Source organism: Molothrus aeneus, chromosome 2 (assembly GCF_037042795.1).
Source record: "Molothrus aeneus isolate 106 chromosome 2, BPBGC_Maene_1.0, whole genome shotgun sequence".
Lineage (NCBI taxonomy): Eukaryota > Metazoa > Chordata > Aves > Passeriformes > Icteridae > Molothrus > Molothrus aeneus.
This window is the reverse complement of record NC_089647.1, coordinates 18,854,723-18,877,665: the sequence shown is the minus strand read 5'-3', so window position 1 is coordinate 18,877,665 and position 22,943 is coordinate 18,854,723. Positions and strand designations below refer to the sequence as shown.

The following is a 22,943-nucleotide window of genomic DNA, read 5'->3' as shown; positions in this document are numbered from 1 at the left end:
CAATGGCGTGCTGCAGGCTGCCTGAATCAATGACATTGGATTTGCAAGACTGAAAACACACAAACTCCAAAGCCATTACAAAAGTCATTACTGGACATCAAAACCAAAATTATGTATCCTAAACTATTGACAGATTGGCACTATCTGATTTCCAAATTCTCCTTAACTCCTAAAAACAGCAGAGTGTTTTAATAACCCAGTTGTGCTGACCAGGTATTAAGGGAACCCACCCTTAATAGGAAGGAAGGAAATTGATGCTCAGATTGTTCTGACTGAAGCCTGATGGTCTGCTGTAACTGGGAAGCCTTTGGTGGGCCATATATGAAACTTGTACTCCAAAGATGTACTCCAAAAACTTATTTTGGACTGGAATGACACCTCCCAGGACCTCAGGTTTTCCCTTTCCCACCCTTTTTGTTTTCTTAAATTGGATGTTGTTTGATAGCAACCTGCCTTCTCTTAGTGTGCTGCAATGCTAAGCATGTCATTCTGACTCAACTGGCTTGACTTTTGGGTCTATTTCAATCAGTTCCTCTTGTTTCACAGAATGACAAATAAGCTAAAGTGCTGCTCTATATGGACTACATGTTTTGTATTTTGTACTTCATATAGGCTGGATTTTCAACTGGAATTTCAGCTGGGCTTGCAGCAGTGACACTGTGGGCCAGTGCATTTCTGCTGAACATCTAATAATTCTCCAATCAGAAGACAACCAATAAAGCCTTGATGAAATTTCAAGTATATTTTAAATACAACTGTATTAGAGCTCAATTTCTTACTGTTGCTGTGGTAAGAAAAGTCCACCAAAAAAAAAAAAAAAAAAAAAAGAATTTGACACTGGATAGATGGTAGATGTTGTATCTTACAGGTTTTATTTCAGAAAACAAAACAAAACAGAACTTTGCAGCAGAGATAGGAACGCATCTCATATTTTGTTACAAAGTGCTAGTGTCCTACTGGAGAACTGACAGCCACGTGAGCTGGTGTATAGCATGGCTACTGCATGCCCAGGTATACTGTGTGTCTCACTCCATGTTGTCACATTGTAGGAAAAAAAAAGTCTCTCTGAAAGCAGGGTTAGCTGTACATTAAAAAACTCCAGAATGAACAATGAAAGGGACCCAACAATGGTATCGAGGGGAGAATAGCAGTGTCTAGCAAAGCATGGTGCTTGAGTTGGATGATGCCTTTCCATCCTGTGTTTTTCCAGAAGTATTAGTTGAAATTTACCTTACCTGACAGTTAAGAGTCAGTGGAAATGCCATGCAGTTGGAAAAAGCAACCTGAGTGAGAGCTGGGTAACAAATCAGATCTAGATGCACTGAGAATTAGCTGAATTCAGCAGGTTTTTAGTTGGAAGAACCAAATGAAAACAGAGGAGAAAAGATGGGACTTCAAGGAATGAAGACAACTGTTTTAAGGTAATTTAGTAATAAAAAAAGGTGAATAGTGATTTCAAGGTCCCTGACAGGGCATTGGATACTGACAGAAGATGCATTTCTTAAAATTTCTTCCACTTTTTTTGCTCACTGAATCAGAACTTTCCTTCCCCTTTCCCATGACCTTTACATGGCCTTTAAGGCTGAAGCTTTTCCATTTCTGGTGTTTTTTTGCAGAGATACTGACGCATACCCAGTAAAGGCAGTGCAAAATTGCATACGTTTCTTCTTTCCTGAGTAAATAGCACATAGATAAAAAAACCCCTAAATGTTCCCCTTCTTCTGCTTTTGACTCAGAGACAGATCTGCTCCCACGTGAACAGCCAGTGTCTATTGGCTTCATGAAGTCTGTTCTGGGGTCTTCTGTGATCAAAAAATACATGGCAATCAAGGAGGTTTCAGGCATCCAAAGACAGAAAAAGAGAAGATCTCAAACGGTCTAATTTTCAAGCCTCAAGACTGTAAAATATATGGGCAGAGCAGACTCCTGGTTTAAACAAGTTTCCAAAGTAGTGGGAACCTACTACCTTTAGGTTTAGGCATTGATGTTGCTTGCTACTTATTTCTAAAAGATAAACCATTATTAAGTTCTCTTATGTCCAAAGACTGAAATCATAGCAAGGGCTTCTTCTGTGGGATGACTTCTCTTTTATCTCTGTTATCTCTGTTATCTCTGTTGACTATAAACAAGCTTCCCAACTGTGCAAAGGTAACAAAATCCATAAAAACGAAGTAGATACCTAGGAAGCTCAGAAGAAAAGGCAAGCTTTTCTTCAAAAGCCTAACTGCACTGAGTCCCGGCTCTCTCTCTCCCACAATCTCCAGTTTCATGCAATGTAAGTCCGCAGAATTCTAGGGCACCTGAATGGATCTGTGGATCTTCTAAGCAATGTCAACAGTGCTGAGCCAGGCTCAGAAGTTTTAAATAATAAAATGGAAGCTCCCAGTACAGACACATGTATGGAAGAACAACTGGGCAGAAGTTCTTTGCAAAGTAAATGACATCTTCACAGTCATTGTGTAGAAGCTGAGTGGATGATCTGACAGAAAACTACAGCATACAGTTCTGAGGATCCATCCCTGGGTTTTGGCATCTTCCATTTTCTGGTGAAAATGAGCTTGTTTAAATATAAACAACCCAACAAGTTTGTACTGTAGCTAAAAACAAATTCTGCAAACACTGCTAACTCAGCCATATGTTAAAGTAAACAATCATTTGATGGTAAAGCAGGTGAAGTATCAAAGAAGCTCATTTGAATAGTATTTATTTGCAATCATTAGTTTTAAACGGGAAACTGTTAACAGGCACACGCTAGATAACCAAAATAGAATGAACATAAAGAAATCTATTTAAAGGTCTTTATCAAATATTTCAAATATTTTATTAAATCTTTAATTCAGCTTCATTATCACAGTTTGATGTACTTTAGCATGTTATACACATGACTTAACATGTGCACTTAGAAGTATCAAATTAGAGGTTTTTGAGTAAAGTATGACATTCTATAAATGTGCTTACTGACTTAACTACACACAACTAAGAAGGCAGTAACTCTGCTATACCATTGATGGAGATGAACCATTGTAAGGCATGTTTACACCAAACTTTGGAAAGAATAAAACTATATACTAAGTCAAAATTCAGTGGAAATACATGTGAGAATAGAAGTTGAAGGATTGGGCTCCAAGAAAAAAGATCATAGCAAATCAGTTGTGTTGAAACTGTCAACAGATACTGGTTATTAAAAGCAAGCACTGCTGAGAAAGACGGTTTTTGTAGATCCAGGTCAGCAGGTTCTGTGCTTTTTTCAGATGTGACTTTTGAAATTCACACCTTATGCTGTTTAATGTGAAGAAAAGATACTAAAATCTAGCAAGGAAGTTGGAAAACTATCGTCTGAAAAACTTCAAAGTTGTTTGTTTTATGAGCAAACACAGGAACACTTTAGCACAGAGTACATGCTGGAAGTCACTGCACTCCACTGTGTGTGTGAGTGTATGTACACACACATGCAGACACATGCAAGTACATGCCTCTCCTGCTTTTGTTGCCCTCAAAGACCCAACCACTGATTGAAGTACAGCAGTACTGAGGGGCAAACAAGGTTTCAGCTTGGAACTGAAAAGAGCAGAGGAGCATTACATTTGGGAGCCCAGTCAGTTTTCCTGAACAGATGTGGTTTTTCCAGTGGAGTACAGTGCAGGTCTCCTAGTATATGCTAAACAGCCAAGATTCAGAAACTACAATATAATTCTTTGGAAGAACTCCATAGATGTTAAGCTATTTGCAGTAGTTTTAAAATTCCACCTCAATGAAGGCCCTAGGTCATGATGACATGCTTCCCCCAGGAACACCATGCAAGCCCAAGCTTAAATCCAAAAGCATAGTGGTCTGTGATCGGGGCTCCCACACTGTCACAATGACAACAACAATGCTGCCCCTTAAGAGGGGTTTCCAGCCTACACCTGGGTGTGTTGCTAAGTGGAGATCTCATGTCAAGTCTTCCTAGATTTCGGCCATCAAAGAATTAGTGGGGGAACATGAAATAGACATTCATCTTATAAGCTTCTTCAAAGTTGTCAATTCAGTACAGAATACTGAGTATATAAATGACTATGGTAGTACTTCGGTGAGACCATAAACCTCACTGTGCCTTTTTCTTGGGGAATTCAGGGGAGGAGGCAAGTAACCCTTTCACAGCCTAAATATGTACTTGTTCATGGCACTCAGTGTCCTGAAGGGCCTCAGCATCCTGGCAGCTGTAGTTGACAGTTCAAAAATACATACAGGGTAGGGAGAATGCCACGAGTATTGCAAAACATGGCAAAGGAGCTCTACAACCCATCAAACAAGCACAGCAAACAAACGGCATCTAATGAATAATGTAGGGTATACAACACCCAAGTTGTACAGTTATGCTTCCTTGCAAAATCAGGACTGTGAATGTAAACTCCAGAAGCTGTTTCAAGAGCAGCATGTAGCTTACTCGACACCTCTGGAAACATCACAAGTCCACCACCCTTCAAGCACTGCATCTTCTGCTCTTACAGAAACTGATCTCACTGAACCAAGCAGAGCTAGTGGGTCCTGCAACCCATAGGACTGTGGCAGAGGCTAAACAAAAATGCTCCAGCAACATAGTTTGGCTACTACTGTATATTCAGCCTTTATGGTGTCTGCGCTATATAAATGTTGCTCTTGGAAAATAAAGCACACAGCGATATACAAATGGTATCAATGGCCAAAAAGATTACATGATCATGCCTAAAAGCAAATGGAAGTTAACAAAAGTAGTCTTTTAGGAGAGGTAGCCATATTAGACTCAGCATTCAAAAAAAAAAGGAGTGCACTCAAAAGGGTCAACATACATTATAGTGTCTTGTAGACCCATCATGTTTCTGGTTTCCTACATCATTTTTTGCAGAATGTACACACCCAGGCACACACAGGTACACGCACACACACACACGCACACACACACACCCACACCTATATATACACATCTAAATTCTTTTCTAATTCTCCTTTGTTGCCATAATGTTGCCATACTGAGAATAAAGGACAGCTTTCCTTACATGCTCTTAGCTGCCCCATGTCTATAACTTGCTTTCAGTTGGTTCAGTATCTGTACAGTAGCTAAACAGGCAGTGAAAATTAAAATTGTTTCAATTAATATCCTGTTGCAAAAGACAGCATCCAAACTATAAGGCATTCCCTTGTACTGACGTGACTTACAACTCTCTACTTGATACAAACTACAGAATACTCTTCAGCCTTGTGCTACAAAGGCAGCTTTCACCCAAATAATACAGACCAAAGCTGGAATTTAAACACCACAAATCCACACACTTCTACCAGTCCCTTGTTCTTGGTGCCCCTTTCCAACAACGCTTATCACTTTAATTTCAAAGGTCATGCACCAGTGCTATAAAATAGAAACCCAAACTACCAAGAAATCTCTTGCTCCTGACTTTGGGATACCGTATTAGTATAAAAGAGCATTCAGAGAGCTTAAATAAATATATTCTTTTCTGAAATCACAGCACATTCAAGGGGTACTTACTGCCAGAAGCAGAGCATTAAGTAATCTCCATAAATATTTTCAGAATAATTTAGTCAGAAAAGACCTGTAAGATATGAAGTTTTGATTGATTTGGTCTAATACCTGGAAAATAGCCTACTGTGGGGATAAGAATCTGCATCTCAAATGTTCTGCAGAACATATTTCCCATATTTGTATACAGTACTAGAACAATTAAGAAGACATTACAGTAATTTTCTCCCAGCTTCTTAGATCTGTAGCTTCGGCTATGACAATGCATTTCGTATGCCTCAGAACTATGAAATACTGAAGATGACGAAATAAATAAAAGCCAAGTAAAACTGGGACAGTACTGCATTTTACACTTGAGACAAGATTCCCGCCTCCCATGGATAAGTCAGAGAGGACAACTACAGTAAATGCTTGTCTTTTTTTTTTTCAAAGAAAGATTTATACACAGGTTCAGATCCAGAAAATAATGTGAAATGCATAAATATTGATAGCTTTAGCTAAGTTAAAATGGGTTCAGTAAAGTATGATACAACATATTCAGAATAAACAAAGCAGAAAAGCATCATATTTTGGTTTGCTTGAGATATACATAAGGTGCAACAATTTCTTCTCTAGAGGCATTTGTGGACAATGTGTTAACAGGTAACAGTGTTTGCTGGTATACTGAAGTACACACAATAGCAGTAAGATTTTCCAAAATGAAAGCAGCTGAAATTAATAAAAATTAAAACAAAACAAACAAGGAAAAAAACCCAACCCCAATACAGTAAGATATTGGTCTGAAGTTTTTGTTGTGCTAACAGACTTTGTTACCTGAAAATACTGATACCCCTTCTAGTAGATTCAGGGAAAATTCTAGCTACTCAAATCAAGACATCACTCATAGAACCAACAAAGGCAAATGCCTAGTGAACTATAAAGCTTTGCAGGATTTCTGCTACTCTCAGTGCCTAATCGCTTAAAAATTAAGCATATCTACAAAAAGGTTTGTAAGTATCTGAAAACAGTCATATCCAGTAAACTGACCCAACCCTACCCCCTCTCTAAGGGAAAGTCAAGGAAAAGCAGATCAAGTAAGATATTAATTAATATAGAAAAAAGTAATTTTCTGTTTCTTTTAAAAAAGGTACCATTAATATACAGAAATATCTCCAGGAACAATATTGAAATTTAAATCGAGGAAGGATGGGGTGCTTTGACAAAAATATATCTACTCTAAAGGTTTCTAGAGAAATAAGTTAGTACCATTGTCAACGTGAACGGCCTGCACTGTAACATATTTGGATTTCAGCTAATTATAAAGTGGTCCAAAACTCCAAAAGCCACCCTGCTGTGACCCACAAGTTTTAAGTCTTTTAAATTTTTCCTGTCTTGTTAAAATAACTTATAAAACTTTAATAAAATCTTATTTAAAATACCACCATAAGCTGCAATAGCATTCTAGGGGCTCTTAGACATTTAGTCACCTGAATTTTTAAAAAAGCCTTTTCACTGACTCATTGGTTTGTAAATTTTGTTGTTCTTCTCTTGTTCCCTTCTTTCACCACATGCATCCTCAATGTTGCTGTTTCAGTGACACTTCCCCAGCTATGTGCCTTTTGTCAGACCTCTAATCCTTTCTTAAAACTCTTGGGGTACACTGTATGTTGTTTCCTGACACTGAACCAGAGACTTTCACTTAACTACAACAATGAAAGGCTAAACCTAGCAAGCATTAATAATTACTGTCCATATGGCTATTACATCAAATTAGTTACAAAATAACCTCAAAACACATTATCAATTCAGTCAAGTATAAATAAGAATGCCTGATAGAATGATGTAAACTTGCATCATTTAAAGACTTAATTCAAAGAACTTCAAACTCAATCTAATACTATCAAAAGTTCAGCCGGTATGACGAAGACTAATAGAAAATTATTGCTGGAGTCCAATTTGGTAAATTGTTGTGCTACAATGCAAAAAGTAGGGAAACATCTTGTGCTATAGAAGAAGTACCCTGTTGAATTTGTAGCTTTAGATCAATTACTAGTGATCATTTTGCATCTATTTGTAGGAATCAATGCTTGGTTAAACAATAGTGTAAGTCAGAATAGTGAAGGTAACAGGCCAAGTGATACACTTGGCCTGCTTTTGGGATGTATTTATGACAGCAAAACACAAAAATTCAACACAAGCAGAGACAGAAACTGGCAGATGGATCTGTTTTGTAGTCTGAATTCAGTCAAACGCTACTCTTCAGTTGTAGTTTAACTGTATACAGCTTTCCACTTTACCAACACAAACTGTAGTTGGCCCTTTATGCAAACTCTGAAGCCGATTTGGACTGTGCATAGTAACTACAACAATGCCAGTGTCTGTAAAATGCAAAAGGTATGTGTATTGGTGTACACCATATCGAAACGTCATGGTTTTAAGTTATTCAGAACTGTGAAATAATACTAAGGTCACTTTTGAAAAACGCATTTGCAGTACTTTTTGTTTACAGGAAAGTTTCACCAAGTCGCTCAGATATCTATGCAAAAATAAAGGAACCCTCCAAGGCATGAAAGACAAGTCAATTATCTGCAATATTTTCTTTTCCATACACCACACCTTTTTCTAATGCACATCATCCTGGTTATTCAAAGCTAAATTAAAAAGAAACAAACCCAAACGTAGCCTGTCAGAACTTTTCCCAGTAAACTCTACCACTCCGGTGGCAAATATAAAAGTGCAGAACATCTGGACCACGTGGCTGCCCAAACACCGCTAACAATGGTACATCTGTCCAGGCTGCCTTGAGTTCTCTGGAACAGGTTTTAAATTCGTTCTACAATATAAACGTAGGCATAACCTATTAATATAAACCATCTTAGAACTTAAATCTTCATGTACAAAAATGACTAAGAATATCTAATAGTAACTAGTGCAGTGCGTCAGTGTTTTTGTTGGTTTTTTTTTTTTCTTTTTCATTTAGAATAACTAGATATTATATGAAACTAGTTGTCGTACTCTCTGGTTGGTAAAAGAGATGCTGTGTGAGCTAACAGTAAAGGCAGCCTTTTTCACACCAACCACCCGTTTACTGTTTAAAAGCCTTCAATAGAAAGCAAGCTCTGGGATCATTCCACTCCATTTCAGTTCATTAATAGACAGTATCACCCTCCTACATACTGGGTTCCAATTTGAGGACCTGGCCCAAGTTGCTAATGTCTGGCTTCCAGTGAATTCTGGGCCACTCAGAGCAATAAGTACTTTATTGCAGTCTCTAGTTCCATCATATGGACTGACTAGCTTCCCTTGGTAAAGACAAGGCTAGGATATTAGGTAAAGCACAATGTTTTACAATAAAGTGGAGCTTCACTGGTCAGCGCAGGAAATAAGCACTGGAGCCTGAGACATTTCATTTGGCTGTCCATCATGTGGGAGAGGTGTGGCCCTCTGACTTCTGCAAAAGAAGAGAAGAAAAGCCACCCATCAATACTTAGAGCACAGGAGGTGCTGTTATCAGACCAGAAAAGACAGGAAGCAGCAGTTCCAGGGTTCAGCACCCGACACAGACACACGGTAACTCCTCACTGCTGCAGGTGCTCACATACTCTGGTTACACCTGCTTTCAGAGGAGTCCCTACAACAGTAATACATACAACAGGACAACCTACATCACAATGAAAAGGCAGGAAAAACCAGATGTGATGGTATTTGACTACACAAAGCAAAATCCAGAGCATGAGAGTAAGTTAAGAGCACACAAGTGCTGTGACTCATTTTGTAAGGGAGCTGCTGCAGCCCTCAGAAGCAGAGCAGATAGCATGTGTGGCAAAAGGTAAATGCACAGAGGCACAGATCATGTTAGTGTGAGTCAACAGACAGCTTTTAAGCAATATGGAAATATACTCATCAGCAGAGTTGCACTGGGATTCCTCCACGTTACCTGACTACATCAGCCTAGCACAACTCTTTTATTACTACAGCAGTGTTAATTTAAAAATGATCCCTTGGCACAGGGTATTGTAAAAATAAACTGTACCAGAATTATGTGCTGGAAATCAACATCAGTCATGGTATCAAATGGACTTGGGAGAATTCCTTTGCAGCTTGCCTTTTAAAAATACATACACCAAGCATGTCACTGCCTGTTATTTACTCTCACAGGTGAGGTTCTATTTTTGTTACAGTATTTGTCATTGGTAGCAATGAAAATCTGGGGCCTGCTTCTTATTTACACCAGGGACACTTTACCTCGCTCTGGCCAAACTAAGATCCCCAGCAGAAACCCCCAGCAGAGGTACTCATGTGCTTCACACAAGGGAAGTGCAATGAAGTGGCCCTGGCACAAAATACAGCTCAGACTCACAGTGCTTAATCAGGGCATGCACAAGGTAAATGAAGATAAGCAGAAGACTTCAAATGAAAACCAGGCTGCCAGAAGGACTCCATGTCCCAAGGCTCTATGAAACTATTAAAAAAAATACATTCAGACACTGAAGAAACACATCAAGCAAACCTCCAATTCTTTTCTTCACATTTCTGGATATTTGCAAATAAAGTGAGTTACAAAAAGTAACAACAGTTGGCAGAGTAGAAAACAGAGAAGCATCTAGCCTGTAAGATTTAGGTTTCTGTTTTGACTTCCATTTGCCAAGTCAGTGAGAGATGTGGCTAACTTTCTACTGGAAGAGTCCTCCCCCGTTGTCATTTCACATTCCTCAGGATGATTACCAAATGGCATTTTCAACAGTTGTGGGATATTTGCCCATTTGGTATTTTCAGGCCTTATGAAAGGTGCTGCATTGCCAAATCTACATAATGACATGACAAAAGATGGCATTCAAAGAGAAAGACCCAAGCACAAAGCTCTGCAAAACATTAGCTCACTTCAACAAGGACAAGCGGAGGACAAGAACTTTAAAGAGGCACAAGGAAGAAAAACCACAGCAGAGCAAATCCTGTTGCTTTTGTGCATTTCTGGTCAGTGTTAATGGCAGTCAATGAAACCACAATGGTGTGAGTGAGAGCAGAGCTTAGCACAGCACTTCCACAAGTTCCATTATGTGGCTTATGATGACAGACAGACTGACTGCAGTGTGAAATAATTTCTCACCCAACACTGCTTAAGCAAGACAACACCTTCTGCAGCGAGGAACCAGCAGATCTATTTCTTTTAGGGTTCCTGAGCTTCCAAAAAGCCTTTGAGCATTTGATGTGCAGCCAGAACACAAAGGACTGGGTTCATCAATGGGGCCCATGAGAGGAACAGTTAATTGAGGTTGTGAATGGTTTAATGAACTGCTGCCTTGAGGAGCAGCAATCATTAGGCAGCCAGCAATCTGTCAAATGGCATCTGCAGAGGCTGTGATGATTTCAAACCGGCCCAATGCTCCCTCAACAAGTTTTCATTGCAGGAGAGGACGGGGTTTCATATCCAGTAAGTTCCATGAAAGAACAACACTGGATAATCAAGAGCCAAGGAGGACCTGCTGTAATTTATTTACTCCCATCACAGGTCTGACCATTCCGTACCGATTCATAAGTAAGTAATTCTCCACCTGATCTGTATGGATGGCCTACTCAATAACTGAGAGGACCAACCTAAGCTACCATGGCTTTCCATCAGCCAGAGTTGTTCTACCCCATGCAATTTTGCAGATGCTTTGCCTTTTACACAGCAAAGCACAGGAGTAAGAATAACTAGTTAGCTTCCCTCAGCCATGTTCAGCACAAAAAAATTAATCTCAAAATGTATTAAATTTTCTCCACCATCTTAGGTTTTAAGGCAACTGGAAAATGCGAATCATCATGCAGTAGCTATTTAAATCTGCTATTATCTCACACATAGCATCTGATAATTCTCAATCATTAGGATCTTAAGGAGCATTTGAACCTGTTTACATACAAAAATTGGTACGTAAGCTTACTGAGAAGGATCATTTTACTAACTGCTAAACAGATTACACTGTCATTTAGGTGAAGACTTAATAATACTAAGCAAGTGGGGCAAAGCAGACATTCATAGAAAGCTGTGGAAGGGGAAACGCAGGCCAAATTAAACAGTCTGCTATTCACATGCTTTCTGAACAAGCTGTCAGCCACATGCTATTTACTTAAGACAGCAAGAAGAAAAGAAATCCATACCTGTGTACGTTTTCCATGGCTGCTACTTCTGCCAGAGCAGCTAAGCTAAAGAATGCAGACACTGCTGGCATATCTGATGTAATACTATGATTTTCTTCTGTCTCTGTGTTTCTGGAGCATTCACTGTTGCAGTCTGCTTCTGCACTTGATGATTTTTGAAGAGTACTTTGTGGCAGCTCTTTTGGCTTCTCCTCTGCAAAGAAAGAAAGTTAAGTATGCAGACATAGTCCATAAATCCACTGCAGCTATTGATATGCTGACTAGTCTGGCTTTAACAGAACCTGTACCTTCAGGATTTTGATTCTGCCAGTGTCATTGGATTCATGCTGTAACCTCTTCTGAATCAAGCTCCTGGGTCAGAAGCACAGTACTAAGGTTTATGAAGCAGTTTACTGATTTTGCATTCAACTGAATTTCATCTTTTCGCTCAGGCAAGAGAGCTTTTGTGTATGTTTTAGATACAGCAGTCCTGAAAGATTATCTTACTGGAGAACTCCAGCAGGGACTCTGGCATTACTGGAAACAAATTTTGAAAGGTAACCATTCTCCATTTCTCTCTGCATCAGTTCACAGTTCTTAGAGTGAAATACCGGGGGAGAAAAGATAAATTTGGTCATTCAAATAAAAGAAGTTGGCCATTATGGACTCAGTGGTTGATAGCTGTATATTAAATAATGACCATTCTAAGCAGGTAAGAAAACAAGTTAATTAAAAAATACTGCCCTGATAGGTTGCTTGTACCCTCAAACCTTCTCCAACCACTCAGTTTTAATGAAATTTTAACTCCAATTTCCTTACCCAGTGTCCCTGCTGCTGGTGACACTCGTCCATCTGCTGTTCGGACAAGATGTGTGATCTTAGTTTTCCTTGCTTTCCTTTTCTGGCTGCCAACTAAAGGCTCGTGCATCATTGCTGGCTCTGGAGTGTTTAGGGCAGATATAGAAATTTTATTCTTCCAGGCACTCTCACTGGAATTTCTGTCTTCTAATAGTATGGCTGCAAGAGAATAAAAACGCAACTTTAGATGTAGAATAATTCAGCCACTAGCTATGCTCATTTTGCATCTATCTGCATAAAACTGTTCCTCACAGGTACTCAAGAGCATAACCCATGCCAAGACATGATCTGAATGCCACAGATGTTTGCAGTGAAGTAACAGAATCCATCTTAAATACAATACTGAATGTTCGAGTTTCTAATATTTGCCAAGAAAACTGTGAGATTGGCAGCGGCACTTGAGTGAGAGCAGGGTATTGCTCTGTATAAAACATTCTGCAACAGAAGATGCCAGCAAGCGGCTAAGAGACAAAATGTATTTAAGGACCAACAACAAGGGTCCTCACATAAGCTTATCTTAGCTCACAGACGGACTGACAAGCAGAATTCAGCAATTCCTGACTAAAACCTAGTGTTACCTTTTTAGTCACTCTACATCAACTCCTCTAAGAAAGAGAAATACTGCCTTTTACAAAATAACAAACCTTAAAAAACACCCCAAAGGCTGCAAATAAAAAAGCATAACTGGATCACAGCTGAAGACAAGCATGCTAAAAAATAGAAGCAAGCATGGGATAGAATACCATGATAGAAATACTGCCTATATAAACTCAGAGAATGAGAAAGGAACAGCTTAAATCTTTCTCAGCAGCTCCAGTGTTGATGTTCCGAAGTAGTTTTTCACCCCAAACTGGAACATGATCCCAAATTTTCACTCAAGTAAAGAGTTTATTTTAATCTTGTTCAAAAAGAAATTGGTCAGATAGCAATCACAAAACATATTTAAACTTCCAAAGTCTGAGCTCAGTGCCTAGTAGTCAACTGTTTGTAATTTGCATTGAGTCAATAAGCCATTCTGCTGATCCCACAGGGCATCACTAGTACATAAAGGCAATCTGTGACATCCTTTTCCCTCCTGTGATAAAGTGCTATGAAGCCTGCCCCATCTGTGATCACTGTCAGCTAGGGTTAGAAAGAGGCTACAGGTAGCAAATGCTCAGGTAATTTTTTACAGGTGCCTGTCCAACCTGTTTTGAAATTGGGAATACTCATGATACCTGCATCAAGTTCTTGAGGTATTTTTTCCCAGTACATTGCCATCCTGAATGATAACGTATTTTTTCCTAATGCCTGCACTTCATCCCTCCTGCTGCATTTTCAACTCATTTTCTTTACTCTCTGTCAGGTTATACCCCATCTCTTTGCAACAGTCCTTGATATATTTTCTACAGCTCTTACTGTGTCTACAGCTATCTTACTCTTCCCTCCAGTTTCTTTTAATCTTTCTCCCTGTTTTAAAGACTTTTTAAATACACATCTGTCACTTTTTGGGTGGTTTGACCAGCAAAAATTACACTCACAGAACTGAAGCCAGAGTGCAAACAACTGCTCTTTAAGAAGGGCTAAGAACTGAACAATTCCAATCTCCTGCACTGAGACTGGTGGTGTCACACAGGAGCATCCAGCCCCAGAAACTTGCACAACAGCCTAACTGTTGGCCTAAGTCTGCATGGCCTTTGCCTTTCACATTAGTTTGAAACTATTTATTGTTAGTTTTGTAGATTTAATGAACTTTCTATATATTTTGCTGGCTTTTTAAACTGTTCATTGTGTGAGAATGTGGACTAGATGAAGAGAATAGCTGTAACACATTTCATCTTGTTAGCAGTTGCCCTTTGTTCTTCTGTTTGAATGGGAAGGACCTTTTAATGTTTTATTGTCTAAGAATACAATCAGATCTAGTACATACATGCACAGACATTTGAAATTTTCCAAACTTTAATCTGTTTATGATTTTAATTCACCTATGTTCTCCTGTAAAATATTTTTGAACTTGTTCATGTTGTTTATTTGGGAAAAAAGCACACAGTTTTAATTAGCATTTTGAAGTGCTTGGCTCTAGCTGCCAACCTCTCCAGAGCATAGCTTTGCTGTAAAACTGATTTTTTTGTAGAGAGTGCTCAAAAGAAAGCACAGGCAAAGATCCACCCTGTAACAATCTAATTAAGTAGAAGCACCAATGGACTGCAAATGTGACTTTCAAGTAACTCAGCTGGGCCAACAGTGAGATTGTGCATCGAGACCAGGATGTTAATTGGAATGTATAATTAAATAGGCAGCCTTCTCTCCAGATTTCTTATTTGGGAATTCATAAAGTGTCGATTATATTTTAATGTAATGGTCTGGTTGTAGTCCAACACTATCTGTTAATTCTGATTTGCTCTAATTAGCACTTTGACACTGCTGTCTACTTCTAGCTTGAGTTTATAATGCTTTTAATCTTAGTACTACAAGCCACTATTTTATTTTTTTTACATTTAATAAAAACATTAAGACATGATTTCAAACAATGAACAACATACGATTAAAGGAGACTTGATTTGGTATGCATTTAATTAGATGTGTTGTATGTCAGGTCACTAGAAATTAACTTGATTGATCACTACAGTTGAGGTTCCCTTTTATATTTTTCTTTCTTATATTGTATGTGTCAAAAAATAAAGAGAAAAAAACCCTTGAAAGGTAAAATAGGGAATAGTGGAAGACATAAGGAGTATATGATGTTGGCATGTTTGACTAAGAAACAGAAGAAAACAGCAGAAGGTGGCTGTAAAAGCTCAGATGCAGTAAGCATATTCCCTCTCCATGTTTTTATATTGTTTTATATTCCCTCTCCCAGGTTTTTATTTTAATCTTTGAAATGAGACTTGAAAGTCATCTACTTTTCTTTTTTCCTCTAGCTCTAAAAGAAGCTCTTTATCACTTCAATATAACATTGCTGCCATACAGTCTTGAAGAAGGAAGGATTGAAGGTGAACAATGAGTATTTTGTGTGTGTGGGCACAGGGTGAATGTTGAAGGGAAGAGCATCTTTTTCTCTTCTCTAGCAGTCTTAGTGGACACTGGGTTTAGAAATCATTTCACTGACTTTTTTATAGAGTATTATTCAAGTAGACATAAAACCTGACTTGGAGATCACACAAAGGCTTGACTGGCAAGACCCTTTGCGCTGACCTCTAGAGGAGAAAGGAGTCCATGTTTCAACAACTCTACATCTAAACTATGTGCTCCTGCACCTTCTTCAAGAGGAACAGCATCCCACTGCGGGTCTAAACATGCTGGTATCAAGGAAGAAAGGTGGGCTTAAAAGATTTAATTATCTTTATGAAGATAAACAGTGAAAATCTAGGCAGACAGAACATTGCTTCAAGTCATCAGTGTCTACAGAACCACTTTACCAAGGAAGTGATGCCAGACTGACCTGGCAGAAATTCCAGCTCTTCTCACAAGAGGAAACTGCACAATACTGCTTTGGGGCCAGGCAGCACACAGAGATGCAGCAAGGTCTGGGGACTAACAACAGGGATACAAAGCAGCAGATGGTCAAACCAGGTGTAAGAGAGAGCGGCCTGGGTGGGAAGCTCCGCTGCAGGAGCCTGTCCTGATCCAGCCCTCCTCCAACCAGAGTGGTTGCCAAAGGCATAGAGCTACTGGTTTCCTCTGGGCTGCAAGTGCCACAAAACAGGGCTCTGATGTGTGTGGGAGAGCTGCTGTAGGAGCAGGCACAGCGACAGGGCTGCTTCACGTGTGAGCTGGTGTTGAGACAGTGCATGTGTTCATCCTCTCTTCTCCTCTTCCTGTGCCAAGGCCAATGTTACAGCTGGCTGCTACACAGACCATGCAAGAGCCTCAGCACAGCTCACTAAGTGTACCTGCAAAGATGCAATCACTGTGACTCGTTATTTTAAGTACTGCGTCCTATTGAAAAGCCTTTCTGGTGTGGAAGAAAAATAAAACTCCCAGATGAGTGTTAACTTTCCCAAACAGGCATGGGTCCAGCTGTGCTTCTGTCAGCCTTCCTAAGGAAGAGATGTATCTATTGACAAATTGTATTACTCTGTGCTCTCTGTAGCATTTCACTGGGGTTTAACTGGGCTGTACCCTGCTCTATGAACAGCTGCAAATTCTTAACATGGTGACGTGCACTGGTGCTGCTGTGTACAGTGTGGTCAAAATTCACTCAGATTTTCATATCAGAGACACACGGACAACACAACACAACACAACACAATCACATTAAATCTGCCTCTACTGCACTTACTTTCCTTCATTCCTAACAGATGCACACAGGCACACACACTTTTCAAGATAAAAAAACATGAAGCCAGCATGACCTCTGCTGACAGCAATCCTTCCAAGTGTCTCCTCTGCAGCTATACAAACATACAAGCTCCGTCTTTCTGCAAAATTAACTTCATAAAAACCAAAACTGCACATTAGTTAGACTTGTGACGCACCACAAGTACAGACTAACCACAGAAAAGAGTGGAAGTTTTCATTTATTGTTTGATTCACAAAATGCTCAAATAAATATTATCTGAATTGAAATGAAGATTCTGGGATTCCCATCTTGAATGCTGCAGAATATGAGACAGCTCAGCCACACAGTTAGGGCCTGTTGCCTAGGAACTCTTGGATAGAGGATGAAGATCTGTAGGCAGCATATGAGAGACAGGCTGTCCAGCACTTGCTGAGGCCATGCCCATACTGCCCTTTGCTGATCAACATTTTGGTTTCAGTCTCTAACAGTACATTTCAAAGTAGGCAAGACTCCAAATTTTTCTCCCCTCTGTAATTCAGGGGAAAATGCAGTTCCCCATCAATATACAGACATCCATTGTCTTTCCTCTGATGATTATATGTGGGCTGTGTAAGGCTCCTAAGTTCATGTCTTTGCTTTAGTATGGGGAGGAACTTAGCAAGCTGGCTCTGCCCCAGCAAATGCACAGACACATCTTTAATGTTTAGAAACTATGACATTATTCACATGCTTAACTTCCAAGGACATGCCTCTATGCTGTGCTGGAACGAGGCCAGGGTACTCAACACTTGCCAGGGTTGAATCTTTGATCATAGTGCACACTTCACTTTGTATCAAAACAGGCTGGCTTCTTTTAAACAAATGCAGGGTTTGACATTTTGTTTACTCACATTTTTATCTGCAAATTTTAAGGTATTTATATTTTTTACTCTTAATCACCTATTAAATGCTTTCTGTTTCTTTTCCACTAGGAGACTTTAAACACCCATTTTTCTTAATAATTTGTCTATTTCTCTGTAATTTGTCTATTAATAATTCAGGAACAAAATCTGAATGACGCCAAATAAAAATTATGCTAATATATGATGCCTTTTTTACACCAACATGGAAGCAAGATAGTTACATATCATAAGCAACTGCCACAACATATTCGTTGTGCAAACACAACATGACAGAGCAAGTAATTTCGAATTATTTATACCATGGAATGCAGATGAGCAGGCAGAGCCTATGTGGGAAAATAGCACATGTGCAACAAAGATGACAGAAAACACAGCACCAGGAAAGGAGAGGAAATTACATGGCAAAGTATTAGGAAAAGATATTAACCATTAAGGTAGCTGGGGAAACTGGAGATTAGAACAACAATTTTATTATCTTAGAGATGAACATGGGTGGGGAAGAAACCAGACAAAATTAATGGAGTTAAGTAAGCAGAACTGGAGAGGTTTTTCCTACATTACAGGAACAATGCAGGAGAGAACACCACTGTGGAACAGACGAACAGCCTGGGCATGACTTAAATAGTGTGGGCAACATGATAATAAAAGAAAAAGCACCCAGGGAAGCAGGCTAAGCTATAATCCTGTACATACTGTACACTCAAAAATGCCCCTCAAGAGTTGTGAGTTCCTAGTGTGCAGGATTATTATACTGTAACAAGAAAAATATTTTAGAGAGCTAACAGTGGATAGCAGGCAGACAAGGTCCAGAACATAACTTAAAAAACTGCAGAAGGAATTTTCAGTATGAAGCAAACAGAAAGCTGGTTTAAGATTTCTACAGAGGCAGGGTTGGATGCTGGTATTATTGAGATCTGGTGCAGAAACAAGCGCCTTACATCCTGACCAGGGTCTTACACCTTGACCAGCTGCAGTCTGCAAAGTTCCAGACAGCAAGAAATCACAGGAATAGTAGACAGGGACATGCAAAAATGCTCTGGCAAAATAATATGGTCACTGATACAGAAGAATGCAGATAAGAGCAACCTAAGGACTACAGAGCTGTGAGCTGTAGAAGATGGAAGTTTTTGGGGCCAACTGCAGAATTGCCCTTGCTTTGTCAGCTCTGCTGCATGGCATCTGGAACAGGGAAACTGTAATTAAAGGGACATGCCAAGTAAAAACAAAACAGCATCATACTGGAGTAAAGCAATATCAACTGGAGCCAGAAGGCAATGGAATCACAGCAGACAGGGAAAATAAGGAACCAAAGCAGTCAAAGACTAGATAGCTGAGGTGTCTCTGCCTAGAAGCATTTCCCCAAGACTGAATTGAGAAAGAAGGAAGCTGAAAACCTTAATTAAGAATGCACCAGTACCTGCGTCCGGAACATTAAGCTTCTTTCTTTGCTTAAATTTGCTGACAATTTTGTGGAATAAGTTCTTTTTCTGAGACTGGAATGAACCTACAGACAACATTAATAATACATACTTTTAATCAGAAGCTTGAAAAAGAGTACAACAGTCACACTATGTACTGCACAACCTCCCCTTCCTATAATACAAGTTGCCATTTGACAGGGAAACACAAAACCTGACCTTCTGCCTGAAGGGACTGTGGAGGCTTTCAGCAAGCTGTAGTTCAATCCACCACCTCCTCCCCATGTTTAAGTGCATACAATGCATTTTGGGGAATGAAACCCTTAGGAAAGCCTAGCCATACAATAAAACAGGGGGTTTTCTTGCTTACTTAAAGATATACTCTCTTTTGCATGTATACTGGGCTTGGCTGGCAGGGAGTAAACTTAACAGCGCTGGAAACACACCCATGGTTTAGTTACTGCTGAGCAGTGTTTACAGATCATCAAGATCTCTCTCATTCTGGCACTCCAGGAATTAGGCTGAAGGTGCTCAAGAGGCTGGGAGGGGACATAATTGGAACAGCTGACCCACATGGGCCAAGAGGCATTTTGCACCATACTCAGCACAAAACTGTGTTGGGGAAAGTATTTTTTAAAGTTGTCCATTGCTCAGGTTCTGGCTGGACATCAGTTTGCTAGTAGTGAGTGCTGGCTTTGGCATTACTTGTTTCCTCCCTCCAACTTATGAAACTGTCTTCTTCTTGATCCAGTGTAATAGTTTTGCAAAACTACTACACCCATGAAGTAGTTTTCCTTGTTTTTGCCCTTCCTATTATCTTCCATATCCCACTGTAGGAGGGAGCAACAGGGTGGAAACATACTTACCAGTCAGGACCAACCCACCACAGGATGCAAGAGCTACAACTGCCTTTCTGGTGACCAGAAATGAGATATACTAAGTGCAAAAGTTAAAGCCTCCAGAGGAGGGAGGTGAGGTTAAGTCCAGCTCATGGTATCATTCCTACTTTGTCCGTGGAGTCTTTACTAGGAGCAGTCAGAAGACATCTTGTGTGACACTGGACCACAAAATATGCCACTATCAGATGTCATCAAGAAGTTAGCCTTTGCTGCATTAGGGAATCAGTCAGTGATATAACAGCAACACAGGCATAAGAGATGCATAATCTCCACAATGCAAAGCAAATTTTAGGGAGTTTACAGAAACTGAACTTCAAAAACTTATTTCCAAAGATGCAGTGGACAAGCAATTCTTCAGACTAGTTCAGAACAGACCAGCCCAAACAGAAATGAGATGCTATGCACATGACATGATTTGCAGCCTAACAAGCAGGTGTCCTTCCCATCTCTAGCTCACCTGTAACAAGATTCTACCCACCACAAATACTGGCCTTTTCCACTCCTCCTCATCCTTAAAAGTAACCAGACACACACACTGGCTACTGGGACACAACTGCAACAGTACAGGAAATGTGCAATCAGGGTAAATCTACTTATAGATCCGCAATTTGCCATCTTAGACTCCATATGCAAAGAAAAAAAACCAGTTAAGTGTGTAGCACATGGAAGAAGTATTTAGTCTTATGAAGTGAAAGCCATTCACAGATACTAGGCTGTCTCATTGTCCTAGGTTACAATACAGAGATATATTCTCTTCTCATCCTCAAAAGCTGTTGAAATCAGGAGCATTGTTTTTCCTTATCTCCTGCTAATGGGCCCATCAATGCCTTTCCACATGACTCAGAGATAACTCCCTCCAGGAGCCATTTCTGTTTAATGGACCCACCACATGACTCATAGAACAATATCAGCCCATTGTGAGATGCTCCACCCAGTGGGGAGGAGCTAAGCATCCCCACCTGGATATAATCTGGGGTTTGGGACAGAGCAGTCACTCCACTGGATTCCCAGAGGAACAGCCATCTTTTCCACTGGATCTTCAGAGGAAGACTACATCCTTTCTACAGGATCACTACTCCAAAAGAACCACATCTGCCACTCCAGGAGGACTGCAGCCACCAATCCAACTGGACTGCTACCAACACCCTGGCCAACAGGGTGTCTGTCAGGTTGTATTCTGACTTTGTAAGTGTTTTTTTTCTTTTCTATTTTTGCATGTATTATGGTTTTCCTTTTCCTAATAAATTGTATTTCTGACTTAGAGTCTCTCACTGGTTTCGATTTCAAACCAGAACATTGATAAATACTGAAAATTACTGAGAGAAAGCTAAAATCCAGACAGAGGCAGGCATAGAAACTTTAGCATCTTGCCCTTGTTGGATTTGTGGCTCACTGCTACTTCTTTTTCAATATAGAAGAAATTAAAACTTTGGAGAAAGATTAATAAACTTCCAAAAATCTAGAAGCCAAACAACAAACCAAATAAAGTCCAAGCAAGAGATCATCTTGGGCAACATCACCTTGAACGTGAACAGCCTTACTAGAAACTGTATAGGTAACACTTGAAAGTACAATAGAAGAGGCCATATTCACTCAAACTTACTGAAGTGTTGTTCTGTAAGTTTTACAACAGTTTCCTGAGTATCGCAGAGGACTAGTCTAGTGTCAGAGCAACAAAAATGTAAAACAAGGAATGAAAAAGCTCGGAGAGCTTGAGCAAAAGCCTAAGTGAAAGAACTAAGCTCTTCTTGATACCAAGCTCAGATACTTCATCCACATCAACAGAAACAAGTCTTTCCACCAGTTCCACAAGAAGACAGAGGTACATAACTACATGATCCTTGTGACATTTCTGTTATTATTATTCTTTACTTAGCTGATCAGTGATTTTTTTCAGATGCTTGGAAGAAGCAATACGTTACATATCACCCATGTCTCAATTTCTACAGCTCAACCTGCACCATACAAACCACTTCAATCACTATGACAGACAGTGAGCCAGTGTCAGCAACTCTAAGCAGAATAACTGAGATGAAAAACTCAGAAGATGACAAGCACTGCACACAGGGGGAAACCTGTGTCTTTCATCTCTTTTTTTCCCCACATCAAAGGCACCTTTGTCATCAGCCTGTATCTGCAAAATGCCATTTTCCCATATGGAAAATCCAAGGAATTTAGTAGAGTCAAAAGAAAATCTGCCCTTCAGTAAGGAAACCTTCTATTTCCTTCCCTTTTAGCTCATGTGAGCTCATGCCCAGTGACAGTGAGACAGTGCCCAGTGACACTTAGAATATCCTTTGGCCATAAACGCATTGAAAGAGAAGATGGGCTAATAGCTAAATAAGTCAACAGTTCATACTTGGACTTAACAATGTAAATCTGACTCCACAAGAAACTTTATCCACACCCTTTGCCTTAACAGTCACCATGCTGGAGTTGACAGGATGCCTGGCTGGGCTACACCTGTTTCATGGGGACAACAGGCAAGTATTCCAAGACTTTGAACAAATGCCACTTGTGAACATTCAATCCAGAGAAAACCCATGACTGAAAAAACTAACCTAAAAGTCTTGCTGTTAGGCAATGGACCCTAGATGTGCCTTGCTATAGAAAGCTGAAAAAAACCTTTTTATTTTAGTTTACTTGACATTGTTGTACAGCCATCAACTAATATTGCTCTGTTGGAAATGTTCTATACAGTTATTCCTCTCCCTAGCACTTCAGAAACTGCCACAGGATTTAATCCCTGGCTTGTCCATAGAGCTCACTGAGGCCAATAGGGATTCTTCCTGGGAATACTTGTTATGGCCAGTGTCAGCTGCCTGGGGAAGCAGCAGGCAAGAAAATGAACCATAACTGCACTTCCTCCAAATTTCTTGGCATAGGCCCTCTTTGCTGTCATAAACTTCCCTGTTTTAAAGGATCTGATCAAATAGAGGACGCTTCAATAAGATCCTAACAAAATCAGGACAAACAGTTTGTGCATTTCTGCATCTCTCAGAGGAAGGCACTGTA

General features: G+C 39.8%; 1 protein-coding gene across 1 annotated transcript in view; it reads right to left on the bottom strand.

The window, feature by feature from the left end:
- Nucleotides 1-851: 851 nt before the first annotated feature.
- BBX (BBX high mobility group box domain containing) overlaps nucleotides 852-22,943 on the bottom strand; it is a 137,094-nt gene continuing 115,002 nt past the window's right edge. Inside the window, exons 14-17 of the mRNA XM_066572023.1 lie at nucleotides 19,029-19,115; nucleotides 12,410-12,607; nucleotides 11,612-11,804; nucleotides 852-8,924 (exon numbers count right to left, since the gene is read on the bottom strand). Coding sequence (XP_066428120.1) covers nucleotides 8,837-8,924; nucleotides 11,612-11,804; nucleotides 12,410-12,607; nucleotides 19,029-19,115 — 566 coding nt within the window. The 3' untranslated portion in view covers nucleotides 852-8,836. The remainder of the gene's footprint in view (nucleotides 8,925-11,611; nucleotides 11,805-12,409; nucleotides 12,608-19,028; nucleotides 19,116-22,943) is intronic.